The following is an 18,494-nucleotide window of genomic DNA, read 5'->3' on the forward strand; positions in this document are numbered from 1 at the left end:
ACGAATTCAATCACACGACTCAGACAATGCTCCAAAGGCACGGAATGTAATTAGAGGTCGCTTGCGAGAAACTGTGTCAAAAGCCTTCTGGAAATTTAAAAATATGATATCAATTTGTTGTCGCTGTCAATAGCACTCATTACTTCGTGAGAATCAAGAGCTAGCTGTATTTCAGAAGCACGATGTTTTCTGAATCTGTGTTCACTATTCCTCAATAAATCAATTTCTTTGAGGTAATTGATAATGTTCGAGTACAGTGTAGTCTCCAGAGTCCTACGGCAAACTGACGTTATTGATATGAGTCTGTAATTCAGCGGATTACTCCTATTTCCTCTCATGGGAATAGAAGCGACTTGTACCACTTTGCAGTCTTTGGGTGCGGATCTTTCTATGAGGAGAGTTTGTATTTGACTGCTAAGTATGGAGATATTGATCCGTATACGTCGAATTGGACCTGATTGGTACACTATCTGGACCGGAAGCCTTATCTTTCTCTAGGTACAGAGGCTGTCCGTGGGAAGAGGTGGTTTGCAGAGCCCCGCTCACCGCCGGCGTGTGTGAGCGTGGCGAAGTCGTAGGTGGCGACTGTGGAGCCGGCGCTGTTGTGTGCTGTGACGCGCAGCCTGTAGCTCGCCCCGGAGGCCAGGTCCAGCACTGCCAAGTCTCCAGGCCCCACCTGCGCGTTGTTCGACACCAGCGTCCACGTCGGCTCATCGCGCACCTTGTACTCCACCACCACGGAGGTGATGGGGCATCCGCCATCGCTCCACGAACTCAGGTTTAGGGATATCCACGTCGAATTGACACGTATCAGTTTCGAATCCGTGGGAGCAACAGGAGCTGAAAACAAAAGTGACGTACATCAAATTTACAAACATCATCGTAGTGTTTCGCAGCCTGGTTTCAAGACGCGTCAGTTCGAATAAAACCTCGAGCTTTCGGTGGCTATCTGCGCCATCATCATCAGGTGTAACGCTACTTTTTTTTTCCTTTATTTGATTTCATGCCCCTGCCCCACATGGGCAGGGGTGGGCTAACAGTGGCACAGTCCGCCGCTCTTCAGCCGAGTGGCTTAACAGCTGGGACTGGCACTATCTCCCGATTATATACCTACGATTACGGTCACTGGCACCAATCAGAGAGGGCCGAAACGACGCGTGCACTGAAGGTGAATTGGGCAGCTCGATTAAATATTTGGGCGCAACATTGCAGAGCGATATGAAGTGGGACAAGCATGTAATGGCAGTTGTGGGAAAGGCGGATAGTCGTCTTCGGTTCAGTGGTAGAATTTTGGGAAGATGCGGTTCGCCTGTAAAGGAGACCGCTTATAAAACACTAATACGACCTACTCTTGAATACTGCTCGAGCGTTTGGGATTCCTATGAGGTCGCATTGAGGGAGGACATAGAAGCAATTCAGAGGCGGGCTGCTAGATTTGTAACTGGTAGGTTTGATCATCACGCGAGTGTTACAGAAATGCTTCAGGGACTCGGGTGGGAGTGTCTAGAGGAAAGGAGGCGTTCTTATCGTGAATCGCTTCTGAGGAAATTTAGAGAACCAGCATTTGAGGCTGACTGCAGTACAAATTTACTGTCGCCAACTTGCATTTCGCGGAAAGACCACAAAGATAAGATAAGAGAGATTAGGGCTCGTACAGAGGCATATAGGCAGTCATTTTTCCATCGTTCAGTTTGGGAGTGCGACAGGGAGAGAAGCTGCTAGTTGTGGTACGAGGTACCCTCCGCCACGCACCGTATGGTGGATTGCGGAGTATGTATGTAGATGTAACAGCTCGGGCCCTCTGCCTCTCCCGCCTCCCTGCAAGCTTTAAGCGTCCGTCGTTGCTTCCTTTCGACATCCACAGCCCGCCCCCGCACCCTACTGAATGTGTATCTCTGGTCTCTGTTAAAATTATTGCTAATATCAGCTGCCTCTTTTATAACGAAATCTCAGTATGTTGACGTGTGAGGCAAGACTCTCGTGTTCTCAAAAAATGTATCTTATGTCCGTTTTCCAGGGCTGCCCTCAAGATACGAGATATGCTGCGCCCTGTCAGCGGCGACACAGCTCTTCGCATGCCCAACGTGTATTGTGTCCCTTGCGAGAGCGGCAACATCTATATAGGTCAGACAAACCGCACAGTTGCTTAGCGTTGTACCGAGCACAAGAGAAACAAAGGAACTTCGACAAGCATTGCCTGGAAAACGTCGTTTCGACCCTCTCTGATTAATGCCAGCGGCAGTAATTGTGTCTATATACGCGGAAAATCGTGTGAACCCAAGCACTCAGTAGTTTCACTCCTGATGACGATGGCGGAGATAGCCACTGAAAGCTCGATAATTTTATTCGAATTGACGCGGCTTGAAAACAGAGAAGATTTCCTTCGAATTTACAACGGATAATTACAAGATAAGGTTTCAATATCTAAATGGTGAGGAGAAGAAACGCGGAAGCCGTATGGTTCAAGAACGAGGAACTGATGCCAGAATTTGCGCAAACCTTGATGTGTCCAGATATGGTCGCATGAATCTTGACTACATGTGAAAAGAAGTGGACCTCAGCGAAACCTCCCGCGCGAGAACAGGAGAAAGGAAAATTTTTCAAGTCTATTTATTTATGAAATAAGTGATTCAAAAGAAATAAGATGCTAGGAAGATATTGTAAGGTAAGAGAAAGATACTGGCAGAGATACACCTTAAGAGTGACTGTCAATTTTTGCCTGGATAGCTCAGTCATTAGAGCACTCCCAGCGAAAGGCAGACATTCGAGTCCTGGTGTCGCACATATGTTTAGCCTGTCGTTAAGATCCAATAGATTGGGATAGTTCTAAAAAAAGGTATGATTGCATATAAAGCACAACCGCAGAGCAAGTACAAACTCTGTAGCATTGTTACCTGTTAACCACATTGAAGTACAAATCCGAAGGCAGGATAGTTAGTGAAGAAGAACATTTAGAACCGAAAGCACGATTATTGATAAGATATTTCAAGAACCTTCCAGAAATAACAAATACTAGACAACAAATAACTGTTGCTGGTCAGGTCTGAACTGCTGACCTAGACCACACCACGTACCAACCCTATCCGCTGCATCACAGACCATGCAACAAAACTCGCGTCAGTAAGTATATACAAAAGACGTAAAAGATGCTGTCTGTGGGGTAGTGGACTAATAAAATGCGTTTACGTCATAAAGAAGAAAGAGGAGTATGCGGACAGCGGATACTTACTACAAAAGCTACTGGAAGATGTTAGGAGACAGTTGTGAACAAAATGTCGCTGCTATATTCGGAATACTTTCTGCGTCGAGTTGTATAATTTTTATCAGTGCTGTGATTTCGGAAGGATCGTCTGTCAAAAACATTGGCAAATAAAACACGTACAGCAATGACTGTGTGTAATATCATGGTTGTCGATGTCCGAAATGTGTCATGGCGCCGACCGGTGTGGCCCAGCGGTTCTAGGCGCTTCAGTCTGGAACCGCGAGACCGCTACGGTCGCAGGCTCGAATCCCGCCTCGGGCATGGATGTGTGTGATATCCTTAGGTTATTTAGGTTTAAGTAGTTCTAAGTTCTAGGGGACTGATGACCTCAGATGTTAAGTCCCATTGTGCTCAGAGCCATTTGAACTATTTTTTTGTATCATGGCGTCGACTTGGCTTTTAGACATGTCGCTCAGAGTTTTGATCAGCAGAGGGAAGCATGCTCCACTTCTCCATTCGTTGTCAGGCAGAACTAGTGCGAGCAAATGGCAATGAGTCGAATTCGCTTTCGTTTACTGGCAGAATAAAAGCAGTTGCACAGTAGCTTGTAGCACTGGCTTTCATCCAGTGTGCAAGATACGAAAGTCAGAACTATTTTCTTAATTTTTTGTTTCGTTCTGATATTATAACTGGTCTGGCAAAATTTCCTTGGCTTATAGAGAAGCAACACCGGAATCTAGAAATTGCAAAACATTCAGATTTATTATACCTACTCAGCTTTCAGTTTACTAGTTCTTTGAAAAATAATTAAATAGTTTTTAGGAATTTGAACTATTGTGGGAAGCACTAAAAGAAGCAGGTACAGGCGTTGCCAGTGGTGAAAGCACCTGCGAGTAAGAATTTAAAACAATGAAAGAACTCGTATTTGAACCGACAGTCTCTCACAGATTGTGTTATTACAAGCGTTCAACGTAATGACTGACAACGAGAAGTAAGTGGGTGCACAGTCGTATTCTAAGGAAGACCATAAGCAATTGATTATTAACATTAAAAATAGCTCCTTGAAAACTTGCAATCAATTAATTATTACTTAAGATAAGTATGATGTTTCCCAGTAGCGTTGATCTGTTACTTTCTGTACTAACAGTTCTCCTTCTTTGCGTTGCTTATACCATATCATCCTGCGTTCAAAATGCTTTAAGGAAAGTGACTTTGCTACCATCAATTATACTTCTAAATAACATTACCCAACTGCCGTAGTGAAAATTTTTGAAAGAGGGTTAAAATCTAGGACGGAGTATTTTCGTAATTCTTACGAGTGTGTTTTCTCAGCTCGGGCTGATATTTCAGAGGGAAGATCCCCATCGGAGGCACGAATGAAATACAAAAGTTGAACGAGGCGTGTGGACTGGTCCTTCTTCATTGTAATAAGTAGCGGGGAAGGGGATAGAGGGGAGCTGCTACTTCTGTGTCCTGAAGCAGAAGTTACCCGCAAGTACTTCTCAGCTAGCAGCAATAAACTAAATAGTAACAACAACTACGGCATTTTAGGGCCGAATACACATGGAAGAATTTATTATCTGGTGTTTTTGCTACCTGCAGTTGGAATGAAATGTCAGTCCAGTCAAAAAATGAAGTAAAATTGAAAAAATAAGGGATCAGTCTACTGTGGAGTTACGCGAACTTTTCGGGGTGGTGTTAGTTCTTCCAAAAGTCGAACGCGTCTTAGACAAGACAGCTACCCCAAAATGAAAATGAGGCTGCCACATGCTCAGAAAGAAGAATTAGGTTGTAGTTTGTGTTATCTGAAATACCTGTCCTTAATTCTCAAATTATGGGTGCCTTTCGCTACCAGCCTATTCTTCAGCATTAGTACCCAGTGGTCTGGGTGCCTGTGCACAACTGTGTATCGATTTCAGTGGCTAATTATGTTTCTCGGTATTTATTCAGTCATGGCGTACACCTGTGTGTATCTTATTTATACTTTATTCTTTAGATAGCCAGTCTGTATTATTTTCAGGAACAAGTAACCACGAGTAAGGTACAACTGGGTGATCTGCTGTACAGCCACCTCACGTAAATAAAAATGTTACATAGTTTCAACACCTTGTCCTTTATTTTTCAGGTTTACGAGCCATCGAAGCCGCTGGCCACTGTTGTCACGGCGCCCGGCACCTCGGTTGACGGCACGCGGTGCTCCGCACGCCCGGACTCTGGTGGGGTCACCAGCTGCTGGGCTGCTGCCCACCCACCTGTTCCCAGAGTCCTCGCGGCAGTGGTGGGCGTGGCCGCGCTGCGCCCCACCCTGTTGAACGCCTGCAGGTACAGCTGGTACCTGGAGCCGCACTGCAGCTCGCTCACCCTCCAGCTCCTGCTCTCTGCCGGCAGGGTCAGCTGCTCCCACTCGCCAAACTCCTTTTTATAATGCAAGTGATATCCTGTGTGCAGAAAAAGTATACACAGTATATCATAGTTTCAACCATTTATATACTGCAAGTAAATAATTCATCGCAACTGATACAAACGCAACGGCTGACAGAAGTATTTTTTTAATCACTCAATCACAATTAGTTTCGTGACGGTAAAGTGTCTCTCCATTGGCAGAAGACTCCCGAATAGTTCCCCATTCGGATCTCCCGGAGGGGACTTTCAAGGGGGAGGTGACCATGACAGAGAGATTGAATAATCAACGAAAGGATAACGTTCTACGAATCTGGGCGGGGAATGTCAGAAACTTGAACGTGGTAGGGAAACTAGAGAATCTGAAAAGGGAAATGCAAAGACTCAATCTAGATATAACACGAGTCAGTGAAGTGAAATGGAAAGAAGCCAAGGATTTCTGGATAGATGAGTATAGGATAATATCAACATCTGAAGAAAATGGTATAACGGGAGTAGGATTCGTTATGAATAGGAAGGTAGGACAAAGTTGCTGTGAACAGTTCAGTAATAGGATTCTTCTTATCAGAATCGACAGCAAAACAAAACCGACAACGATAGTTTAAGTGTATATGCCGAAGTCGCAAGCTGAAGATGAAGAGATAGAGAAAATATATGAGGATATTGAAAGGGTAATGCAGTACGTAAAAAGGAATAAAAGTCTAATAGTCGTGGGAGACTGTATGCCATTGTAGAGGAAGTAGAAGAAAAGGTTACAGGAGAATATGGGCTTGGGACAAGGAATGAGAGAGGAGAAAGATTGAGCCCTGTAACTAGTTTCAGCTAGAAATAGCGAACACACTGTTCAAGAATCACAAGAGGAGGAGGTACACTTGGAAACGACCGGGTGATACGGGAAGATTTCAGTTAGATTACATCACGGTCAAACAGAGATTCCGAAATTTAATTCTGCAATGTAAAGTGTACCCAGGTGCAGGTATAGACTCAGATCACAATATAGTAGCTATGAAGACTAGACTGAAGTTTAAGGCATTACTTAGGAAGAATCAATACGCAAAGAAGTTGAATACAGAAGTACTAAGGAATGACGAGATATGTTTGAAGTTCTCTAAGGCTATAGAATGACGACATACGTTTGAAGTTCTCTAAGGCTATACATGCAGCAATAAGGAACAGCTCAGTAGGAAAAGGAATGGACATCTCTACAAAGGGTCATCACAGAAGTTGGAAAGAAAAACGTAAGTACAAAGAAGGTACCTGCAAAGAAGCCACGGGTAACAGAAGAAATACTTCGTTTGATCGATGAAAGCAGGAAGTACAAAAATGTTTCTGGAAACTCAGAAATACAAGTCGCTGAGGAATGAAATAAATAGGAAGCGCAGGGAAGCTAAAACGAAATGGCTGCATGAGAAATGCGAAGAAATCCAAAAAGAAATGATTGTCGGAAGGACTGACTCATCATACAGGGACGTCAAAACACCCTTCGGTGACGTTAAAAGCAAGGGTGATAACATTAAGAGTGCAACGCGAATTTCACTGATAAATGCAAAAGAAAGAGCGGATAGGTGGAACGCACACATTGAAAGCCTCTATTTAGAAAAGATAGGAGATCCAGTATATGAATCAGATTATAAAAGAGCTTTGAAGGGCTTAAGATCAAATAAGGCAGAAGGGACAGAGAATATTCCTTCCGAATTTCTAAAATCTTTGTGGGAAGTGACAACAAAACGACTATTAAGCAAAACTAAAGAAAAATCAAGACATGTTCACAGGATTTGTCAACCTGGGAAAAAGCCTTCGACAGTGTAAAAATAGGGGTAAGGTATAGGGAGAGACTGGTATTCTACAACATGTGCAAGGCACAAGAGGGAATAATAAGACTTGACGACCAAGGACGAAGAGCTCGGATTAAAAAGCGTGCAATCTGCATATCGATGAAGCAATGATGGAAATAAAAAGAATGTTCAGGAGTGGAAATTAAATTCAAGTTAAAAGGATATTCGCTGATGACGTTGCTATCCTGAGTGAAAGTGAAGAAGAATTGCAAGATCTGCTGAACGGAATGAACAATCTAATGAGTACAGAATATGAATTGAGAGTAAATCGAAGAAAGACGAATGATGAACAATCTAATGAGTACAGAATATGAATTGAGAGTAAATCAAAGAAAGACGAAAGTAATGAGAAATAGCAGAAATGAGAACAGCGAGAAACTTAACATCAGGATTGATGGTCACGAAGTAGATGAAGTTAAGGAATTGAGCTCCATAGGCAGTTAAATAACAAATTAAGGACAGAGCAAGGAAGACATAAAAAGCAGAGTAGCAATGGCAAAAAGGGCATTTTTGGCCAACTGAAGTCTACGAGTATCAAGCATAGGCCTTAACTTGAGGAAGAAATTTCTGAGAACGTACGTTTGGAATACAACATTCTATGGTAGTTAAACATGGACTGTGGGAAAACCGGAACAGAAGAGAATCGAAGCATTTGAGATGTGGTGTTAGAGACGAATGTTGAAAATTACGTGGAATGATTAGGTAAGGAATGAGGAGGTTCTCCGCAGAATCGGAGCAAATAACCGAGGACATAGGTCACAAGTGCGAACGGTCTTTCCGCAGTGGTAACACCGGTTCCCGTCAGATCACCGAAGTTAAGCGCTCTCGGGCTTAGCAAGCACTTGGATGGGTCACCGTCCGGTCTGCCAACTGCTGTTGGCAAGCGAGGAGCCGTTGTGAGGAGCTACTTGACTAAGAAGTAGCGGCTAAATGTCACGAAAACTGACAACGGCCGGGAGAGTGGTGTGCTGGCAACATCCCTCTCCGTCTTTGCATCCAGTGACGCCTATAGGCTGAGGATGACACGGCGATCGGTCAGTACCGTTAGGGCCTCCCGAGACCTATTCGGACGGAGTTAAGTTTAGTTTTAGGTGGCAAGTGCTACTCTGAGATGAAGAGGTTGGCGCAGGAGAGGAATTCGTGGCGGATCGTATCAAATCAGTCAGAAGACTTCAGGGAAGAGAATACACGAACATTAAATTGAGAGTGAATAATAGACTTTCTCTATCTTCCTTTTGAAATTCCATTATAAAATACACTCTCGCCATCCATAAAATGAGAAAGGACACGAGGCAAGTGGAGAGAGCAAAGAGGAACGGCCAGGACGTCGACACAATAAATATTTGAGTGTGTGTCGCTTTTTTCTTCATTTTATGGATTACGGGAGAGAATTTCTAACATTTTCAAGATTCAAGCAGGAAGATAGGGACGTCTGTTATTTATAGTCTTCGAAATATAATCACAATTTAAGGTTCTGAAGATGTGACTTTATGGTCAAGAAACTAGTTGTGAGTGAGTAATTAATAAATAAGTTTCTGGAAGCTTTTCCGGTTTCATCAGCAGAAATGGATCACTGGAGCTGTGGCTGATCCATATATGTCGGTCCATGATAGATCTCAGGGAACCCCAAGGCTAATGTGCAGGTACAGAATTCTGAACTAAACGCTTACAAATGTCTTTTACAAATTTTTAAAATTTTCTTTTAACTAGTTGTGTACCTGAGCGGCTCATGGAAGGCCGCATCTCTATTTATGTTACTGTTCGGTGAGATTTTTGTTATTTCCTGCGCCTAATGACATTAAGAGTATAGCAAAAGTGTGCCGACAGACAGGGAGAAAAGGGAATTTTGACGAGGAGATAATGTCTGACCTTATTACCTTTGTACTTAATATTTTCTTTGTGTCGATGACAACAAAAACGTATACTGTTAACTGGTATTGGTCACCACTGACCATCATCATAACGATTACAGAGCAGCATCAGAGGGTCACCAAGTAATCATTTGTGCAGTATCGACTGGGGAATTTGTAGACAGTGTCTTCAGGAACAAGCTGGTTCAAAATGGTTCAAATGGCTCTGAGCACTATGGGACTCAACTGCTGTGGTCATCAGTCCCCTAGAACTTAGAACTACTTAAACCTAACTAACCTAAGGACATCACACACATCCATGCCCGAGGCAGGATTCGAACCTGCGACCGTAGCAGTCGCACGGTTCCGGACTGCGCGCCTAGAACCGCAAGACCACCGCGGCCGGCAGGAACTAGCTGGAGAAGAAACCAAAGTCAGGAAACGTAACTCTGCGATGCCACCGGATGTCGATGTTATAAGACACAATGACTTGCTAGCGATTCCGTCGGCGACTGGCACCAAGCCGTACTATGACGCTTGTGATGTGGCAGGTGTGCATGCGTTAGACCCCATTTAACGTCCCTAATAGTGTCGGGTACACTGCAACGAGTTCCGCTTGCAGTTCACCAATATATAAGGTAACACATGTTGCCGAAAAGATGTAAAGGCGTTAGTATCTATAAATTTAGCACACTATAGCATTGTTGGATGAAGTTTCCGAAAATGGGTTATCATCCAGATAGCTTTTACCACACTTCGATGTTTGTTTGGGCAAGACTTCATATCCTGTAACTATACATACACTATCAATAGGGTAAATGATAGCATCATGAAGTATGCCTGTCACTGAAATGGCCCTTATACCACAGATTAGTTACGATCGATTATAAAAATGATTATAAGAGTACAAGTTCTTTAGCTTTGAGGGTTCGGTATGACGTGCGGTCCCCTATAGGCTAAGAAACCAGAGCCTATAAACAACGTGGCCTGGAATCAAAAAGGTCCACATTCATATTCCTGCGAAATGTCTCTAAAGGAGTGAATCCACTAGGCATCAACAGTGGTTAGCAGGGCTTCAACAAAAACAGACTGCTGAACAACCACATCCCTGAAAATTTTTATGACGAAGATGCAGACCTGTACTGGTAATCACTGAAAAATTGGTAATCACTGATGTTCGAAGCATGTTTGTTCTGGAGCGCCACCATGTAGCAATATGGTACAGACTGCAGCAACGTCACATCACCGAGGGCTCCAGAAATTCGAGACTGCGGACGCTGCCTTTGAAGATACCCCTGGCTGTCGTTTGGCAACATAAGCTGTGCTACGCCTACCGTGGATCCCTGTCAACACTTTGGTCATTGCTGTAAACTTTTCTATGCTACAGTCGCTCTTCGGCCCCTGACGATTCTTCTGCAATGGTTTTCTCGCTCTGTATCTCGCGTCGATCACTGTTAATTCTTTTCGAACTTGTGTATATTCTTTGACACGTGAATCCAGAATTTCCTTTGAATAACAGTTTCTTGTAGCTCTTTCAATGAAAGTGAAAATTGTGCCTTATTTACTTTAATATGGAAGACTAATTTTCCTAGTATGAATGTTTTCGTTCCTTGCTAGTAGTTTATTTATAGTCTGTTTATGCACGTCTACATTCTAAATACTCTGTCACTGGTTTCTTGCATACTATTTGCTGGTTTAATCGTACAATATTGAATACTTCATTTCCACAGTATATAGAAGACATTTTTAGTAAATATCTTCATATGTAGTTAACTGTACAAATAGCATTTCTGTATAAACAAAAAGCATTGATATCACTTTCTGCTAATACCAGTCATTTTTATGAAATTTTTTTATCGATATCTTGTTTTTAAACTCCCATTTATCTAGCGTTAAGGTACGTGTCTGGCAACTAAAAGATCGCAGGATCGAATCTCCTTCAGACAACGGGTATTTCAGTTTTCGTTTTAACCTAGCGTCTACCTCTTAACGATCTGAGGAGCTGCCAGAAACAACACGTGGTTCGGTTTCCACGATAAAGTTTAGGCCCCTTTCCCCGGTTGAGTAAATGGGCTAGCTGAAAACTGTTGAAATGTGGAGAAGAATAAAGGTGCAATATACGCAAAAACCTGTGTATGAAACATTTGACTGAAAATAAAGAAGACGTTCAAATTAAGAATTCTATAATATTCTTACAAAATAGAATCGTCAAGAAGACTGCTGTGTAACAAAAAACAAATAAGTACAAACTAAAATTAAAAAATGGCAACAAACTTAGATAAGTAGAAAAACTTGTGACCTATGAAAACTCTTTTCTATTCTATCTATCCTCCATGTGTTAAACAAATATTTTATTGCGTACGGCCCCAGCAGGATTTTTTATCACTTGCAGGTAATGTTGTAACGAGGATTAACCGAGCTTATAACGTGGTGGAGGGACGAAACTTTGTGAAGGAACAGCATGTTCCATTATTTTTATATCCTCCGTGCTGTTGATGGTGCTGTTTTGTAGCAACCGTCTTGTTGAATTTTGAGGCTGTCGGTTTCATTTCTGTTCATGCTTCCGTTACCCAGAAATATTTCAACACCTACCAGCGCGATAGGCATGCCTTGTTTGATTAAGTGTGTGATTTAAGACATCTGTATTACAAAATGGGATGTTGATATCAATAATATCACATTTTGTTATACAGATGTCTTAATTTTATTGCCCGTCAGCAGATTATGATATTTTTCTGACACTGCGGTTACTTCGTACATTGATTTACGTCTTCCCTAGCTTCCCGGCAAAATTTCTCAGCGCTTGTTCTTACATGTGGTCGATCTCTGATTCTCCGTCTGACCAGTTTCTTAACAATTGTCATTGTCATCATGCAATGCTCCCTTTTTCAACCTCAAACATTTTCGCTGGTCAAGAGTGTTTCTTTCTAAAGGTATTCGTGTGTCTAGTAATATTTAGTTCGCGGATATTTGCGAAACTCAGTGTCCTGTTGAGTCGTAAATGACGTTAGGTCTCTCATACTGGCGCCTTCATTGTGGTATTGTTTTACTGAGAGCTGAGTAACAACAGACTGGCTTCCAGCAAAGTTAGTCTAGACATACAGCAGCGTACTCGTGTTCTCCAGGATGAATTTCTCCTACCTCCAGGCGGCATGGAGTCTTCTCGGACAACACTAGCACAGGCCTAACGTTTCATGAGTATCCTACAGGCTCTTGTTTTCATATTACGAATACACTGCCTTCTATTTCCTTCCAACGACTATTGAAAATGTGTCTTTTGTGATACAGCAGATATACTGCCAAACTGTTAATCCTAGCGGCTGATCCCGGCGGAGGTTCGAGTCCTCCCTCGGGCATGGTTGTGTGTGTTTGTCCTTAGGATAATTTAGGTTAAGTAGTGTGTAAGCTTAGAGACTGATGATCTTAGCAGTTAAGTCCCATAAGATTTCACACACATTTGAACTGTTTTTTTTGTTAATCCTACCTGAAGGTCAATTCTAACTTAGGTACAGTATTTAAGCCGGTATCCTACCAATAACGATATGCTGTCATAAACCAGTTACATTTTATTCTTTTTCTTAACATATTCGTGATCTGTGATATTGCCTAGCAAACTATATGATATAAAATTTGTATCGGAATAGTATGCTCGTATTTTAGAATAATAGTATAGATGATACAGCTGATAAATGCCACAAGAGGAAATACTTTGTTCATATTTTGTTAAAACATGATTTACTTGTGCTGCTGGAGAAAACTCACAACCCAGTGCCCAGTTATAAAAGTCGTGTAGCTACGTACACTGATGACAAATAGGAACCAGTAACGTCTATGGCGATACGCCAGATTTCTAACGACACTCTTCGAAATGGATGTTAACTTAGCGCTCACCTTGCACAATATTGCGCGCCTCGCTGGGGAGCTGCCAGCGCAGCTGGATGCTCGTGTGGCCTGCAGCGGACGCGCTCAGGTTGACGGGAGCCACCGGTACTGGAACACGACGACGGACAGCGAGTGAGAAAGCATGCCTCAATACGGTGAAACAGTACAGTTACGGTTCAAATGAAATGTTCCTAACTCATTTGAAGTTTCAAGAAGACAGCATATTCTCCAATTTTCTGGTATCGAAGACAGCCATCGAATAAATTACATTGTTGGATATGCAAATACCTTCAAATACAAAAGCTAGTTCTTCAGTCTCTCGCAATCGGCTCATTCATCCGGATTTAAAGCAATACTTCTCCTCCTCCTCCTCTTCTTCTTCTTCTTCTTCTTCTTCTCCTTCTCCTCCTTCTCCGTCGCATGACTCCATTTCTCGCCACTTTCTTCCAACTGAACTAAATACTGAGGGATTACAATTACGAACATGAACACGTAGTAAATTTTATGGGGAAACGAACCTAAGACTGCGTTTTATTGACAAAGTAAGTGATGGGGAAGACAACTTTGAAGCCAACTGTTGGAGAAACTGTTGGTTTCAAAGTTGTCTTCCCCATCACTTACTATCCACATGCTGCCCAAAACATTCTTCCCTAAAACACACCATCGTCTACTTCCCATTTCCTTTTCTTATAACACATTCTTATACACTCCCTAAAAGTCACAAATCGCACACTACCGTCATTATATATCCAGAAAGCTTTTGACAACGTTCCTTACAATCAACTTCTAATCAAATTGTGTGACTATGGACTATCGTCTCGTCTCAGCTGCGTCACTGATTTGCGATTTCTTGCGAGAAAGATAACAGTTCGTAGTAACTAATGGAAAGTCATGCAGTAAAACAGAAGTGTCATCTGGCATTCTTCAGGGATCAGTTTTAGACCCAGACAATCTGAGCAACTCTCTTACGTTGTTTACAGATGATGCTACCATATACCGACTAGTAAAGTCATCAATACTAATTACAAAATGATTTAGATAAGATACCTGTATTGCGCGAAAAGTTGCAGTTGACTGTAAATAATGAGAAGTTTGAGGTCGTATACATCATTACTAAAAGGAATCCATTCAGTTTGAGGTACACGATAAATAACCTAGATCTAAAGGCTGCCAACTGAACTAAATACTGAGGGATTACAATTACTAACAAGAACACGTAGTAATTTTTATGGGGAAACGAACCTAAGACTGCGTTTTATTAACAAAACACTTAGAAGATGCAACAGATATATTGAAGAGACTGCCTGCACTTCAGTTGTCCACCCTCTTTTGCAGTATTGCTAGGGTGATGTGGGATCCTTGCCAGACACCATTAACGGAGTACTTCGAGAAAGTTCAAAGAAGAACAGCACGTTTTGCGGAGAAAGTTACTGACACAATACAGGAGTTGGGGCGCGCATCATTAGAACAAAGGCGTTTTTTGTAGAGGTGGAATCTTCTCACGAAATTTCAATCACCAACTTTCTCCTCCGAATGAGAAAATATTTTGGTGATGCCGACCTACAGAACGAGAAACGATCATCATAATAAAATAAGGGAAATCAGAGCTCGTGGTTCGATGAACCCTCTGCCAGGCACATAATGTGATTTGCAGAGTATCCATGTAGAATTGCAGGGTAGTCATTTAGATGTAGACCTAGATCAGCTAAAATGTGAAAAAGCAGTAGATGATAAAAGTTCTACCATGCACTCATAAAAAAATCTACTTTCAACGTTTAAGTTTACTGTTCAACGCATCAACTGTTACGAAATATTCAAACGATTGATTATGGAATACGAATAGTGGGTATACAAGTAGTGGTAAATCGAATCAAATAAATGAAAATGACTGGGAAGTATAAAATGGCGATAACGTTATTAGACGACCTCTGTGATTATTTGGGAGGTAGGAGAGAGGGTATGGCAGAAGTAAAGCTCTGAAGGAGGGCCGTTGATCGTGCCTGTTGGCTCCGTTGCCCCAGTATTTGTCTGCGAAAGCCAAAGCTTCCGGACTGGAGTCCCGGTACAGAACACAGTTTTCATTTTTTGGGAAGTTCCATTGTTAGACTAATCATAAGTAGACAGTGCCTGGGTATCTGATCATTTCTTCGTTCTGTTTTCTTTTCTTTTTTCCTTTGTCTTCAGGCATTTAGCTATATGTGATAGCACTTGAAGTATCCTTTTGATTACATGTTGAGTAATCATTGTTGTCTGTTGTGTTGGTCATTCTCTATTTTTTGTCTTGTAACTGGAAGGGTCAATTTCTCGAGCTGGCCTTTTCATTATTTGCTGATGCGAAATGTATCGCGAATGTAATTGGTAACGTCATTTAGTGCGATTTCTTCGCTTCATCGTAGAGAAACCGCTTTATTGGGTTCAGTTTTTCTGTCTTTCCTTCACCAACGAACACACTTCGTGCATCATGGCAGTGACGCCCATCAAAAGCTTGCTTCGTTTGCAGTCGAGCTCATACCGTAGTTCACCCGTGCAGCTTTTCCCTTCCAGGTCGGTAGCGGGGCTGATACACTGACATTTATAGCAGCGTATTGCTTACTGTGCACAGCAGGACTAAAGGACTCAGGAACCTGCGTTTACATTTTTTACCTGTGTAGCACCTTATTCTGGCCATTCATTATGAAATTCGCTGATTTAAACTCACACAGATTCTGCCAGGACGCAATTTCTTTATTGCAGGTGAATAAATGGCATATTTGGAAGATAACAAACAACGTACCCGTTCTCGCATTTCCGAATGCGTTATGGTTGACAGTATGTTGCCTACATATGATAATGGTGCTAATGTTGTGCCTTTCAAAGGATATGATACACATTATGGTTGCCTCTACGACTTTCTGCCCTCTCCTCCCTTATCACAAATAAAATATGATGCAAATATGCTCTGTTACTGTATTGTTTATTCAGATTGAGCTTTACTTTGTTCTGGCGGAAGTTGATATTAGTGTCTTGCTTCAATGTGAATGCTCAGCAATCACCCACTCAACCCATTTGGGAGTGTTTTGTTAGAGTTTCTGAATTCAATTTTGGTCCCACGAGACGTTAAGAAATTGATAGTCCACTCAGAGATCCACATACTTGAGTAGCCTATTGCAATGTATCTGTAACAGGTTTTCCAGAGTTTGCATTCGGACGATTATTTCACATCCATCACATTGACAGGTAATAGACCTTGACGTTTTCTCCGTAGAGGTTCATATAAACTTCTGATTCATGTAGAGTGTCACAATCTTCGTTATCCGTGACTTACACCGGATCATATAAGCGTCACCCAGTAGCTGCTGGAGCGTGTGCAGAGATTACGGTCGTACAGGACAAGAAGCGCTCTCCAGTCCTCATTTCAACGCCCCAGGGTCGCCAGATGGTTACGCGTTCCAGACAGGCAGTTAGCTACCTCTGCTGTTCGGCATTTGCCGCGTTCCAGGAAACTATGTGTGGCGTATTGAATGCAGCAGACCGTTACCAATCGTGTTAATGTTTGTCGTTTGAGACTGACATGTTAAGCGTTTTCTAAAAAAATTGTGAATATGCTAGTGAAACTTTGGAGTGTTTGTATTTTTAAATCAGTGAGCCCGGGGAACAGTTAATCGGCAAGTTATTAGGTACTCCATACTCTTAGATTGAAAGAAAATCTGTCAGTTTTACAATATTTTACTTACGTCCATTTTCAGCCGCGGGTATTGTTCCTTCCAATATTTCTTGAATTCGCCATTTCAGATTGAGCCATTCGTCTTTCATTTTTCAGTGAGTAATTCATCAAGATGTTGTTTCTTACTTCAAACTAAACTGTCGAGTTTCAAACTTGCATCAGCAGTGATGTTCCTCACCGTGTTCTGTTTACATTTATGATATTGTCACTCATTGTTTTCTTGTCTTTATTGAGAAGTCTCCTAGACATCAAATTTACATAAAAATCATCCCACAGTATTACGATAACATAAGCATGATCGCCGATGGCATCTTTAAACATGTCTTACTGTCATTCTGTTTGCGCCATTCTCGTACACTCTTTCTCTATGTGGCAGTGGCCTCTCTAGCAAACTTTTCTTTCCTTCTAATCTCTTTTTTCTAATTAAGACTAAACACTCGATTACGTCTCGTTGAGGGCGATTGCACGTTAAGAACCTCCAGTTAAATAAGACTGGCATGTGCATAGAGTCAGTTGTTTCCCGGATTGGACAACTCATATGGGTGTAAGTCGGGGTCGCGTTGTGAAGAGAACAGTCAACTCGGAAAGGAAGAGGCTTAAGAACTTTGCTCGGTATGCGGGAATTATAAATTAAATCAGAGACTGTGAAAGTGTGAAAATTGTATCTCCTCGATTCCGTTCAATACAGTTAGAACGATTAAAATATTTAGAAGGTGAGTAACATAGGAAACAAAACTAAGCGGAAGAAAAAAGTTCCATCATTTGGAACAGAAGACTGAAATCAGACATGATGAACTGATTATAAGTATCCCAGAGAACTAAAGATGATAATAACGGAAGCTTATAAGGAGATTTCCACAAGGTAGATGTTTCACACGAACACGACGAAACTAACTGCTACTAATATAAGAATATGAAAACACTCTGAAAACTGCTTACCTCCGGTGTTCCTCACCTCTGTGACAGCGTGAAAGTGTTCATACGAGCATACATTAGTAAATATGGGATAAGAATACACAGAGAAATGTAACAATTTTTAGTTTATTTTAGTTGTATGATGATGGCACAGATTTTGTCCCTATGTAGTATCTAAGTGAGGAGCTCACCTCTTATGGTTACGGAGTAGACCACCTGGTCGCTCCCGAAGGCGTTCTCGGCACAGCACGTGTACTGGCCGGTGTCGGAGATCTGGGTGGGGCTGATGGTGAGCAGCCACTCCTCGTTGATCCTCACGCGGCTGCTGCTCTCCACAGCACTGCCACTGTACAACGCAACGGACGACAGACGTAACAGTGGCACTAAAACGCCACCAATACAAATACTGTGCTAAGTATCCGTCTTATGTCCTTTCGAGGATGCATCACTTCCGCATTTGAACTGCAGGTATGGCGGTGGAGTGAATTCAGCGGTTATATCCTCAAAGAGAAAACAGGAACAGGTGAAACGTAGTGTACGATTCACGGTTCTCTACTGGTAACCGTTGAGAGCGTGCAGCAAAGCCCAAAATTTCATGTATTCTCGCAGTCGATTTTCGACGCTATGGTCAGCTGAAGTTACTGTGGAGGATAATGCTTGATAATGGAGGATGCACTTAAAAATAACGACACATTTACATGGTCTAT

The 18,494-nt window shown here is 42.2% G+C and overlaps 1 protein-coding gene across 1 annotated transcript in view; it reads right to left on the reverse strand.

The window, feature by feature from the left end:
• Window positions 1-484: 484 nt before the first annotated feature.
• LOC126334107 (Down syndrome cell adhesion molecule-like protein 1 homolog) overlaps window positions 485-18,494 on the reverse strand; it is a 102,957-nt gene continuing 84,947 nt past the window's right edge. The window contains exons 8-12 of the mRNA XM_049996798.1: window positions 17,979-18,133; window positions 17,812-17,829; window positions 13,179-13,277; window positions 5,455-5,640; window positions 485-840 (exon numbers count right to left, since the gene is read on the reverse strand). Of these exons, the coding sequence (XP_049852755.1) occupies window positions 485-840; window positions 5,455-5,640; window positions 13,179-13,277; window positions 17,812-17,829; window positions 17,979-18,133 (814 nt within the window). The remainder of the gene's footprint in view (window positions 841-5,454; window positions 5,641-13,178; window positions 13,278-17,811; window positions 17,830-17,978; window positions 18,134-18,494) is intronic.

This window comes from Schistocerca gregaria, chromosome 2 (assembly GCF_023897955.1).
Source record: "Schistocerca gregaria isolate iqSchGreg1 chromosome 2, iqSchGreg1.2, whole genome shotgun sequence".
NCBI lineage: Eukaryota > Metazoa > Arthropoda > Insecta > Orthoptera > Acrididae > Schistocerca > Schistocerca gregaria.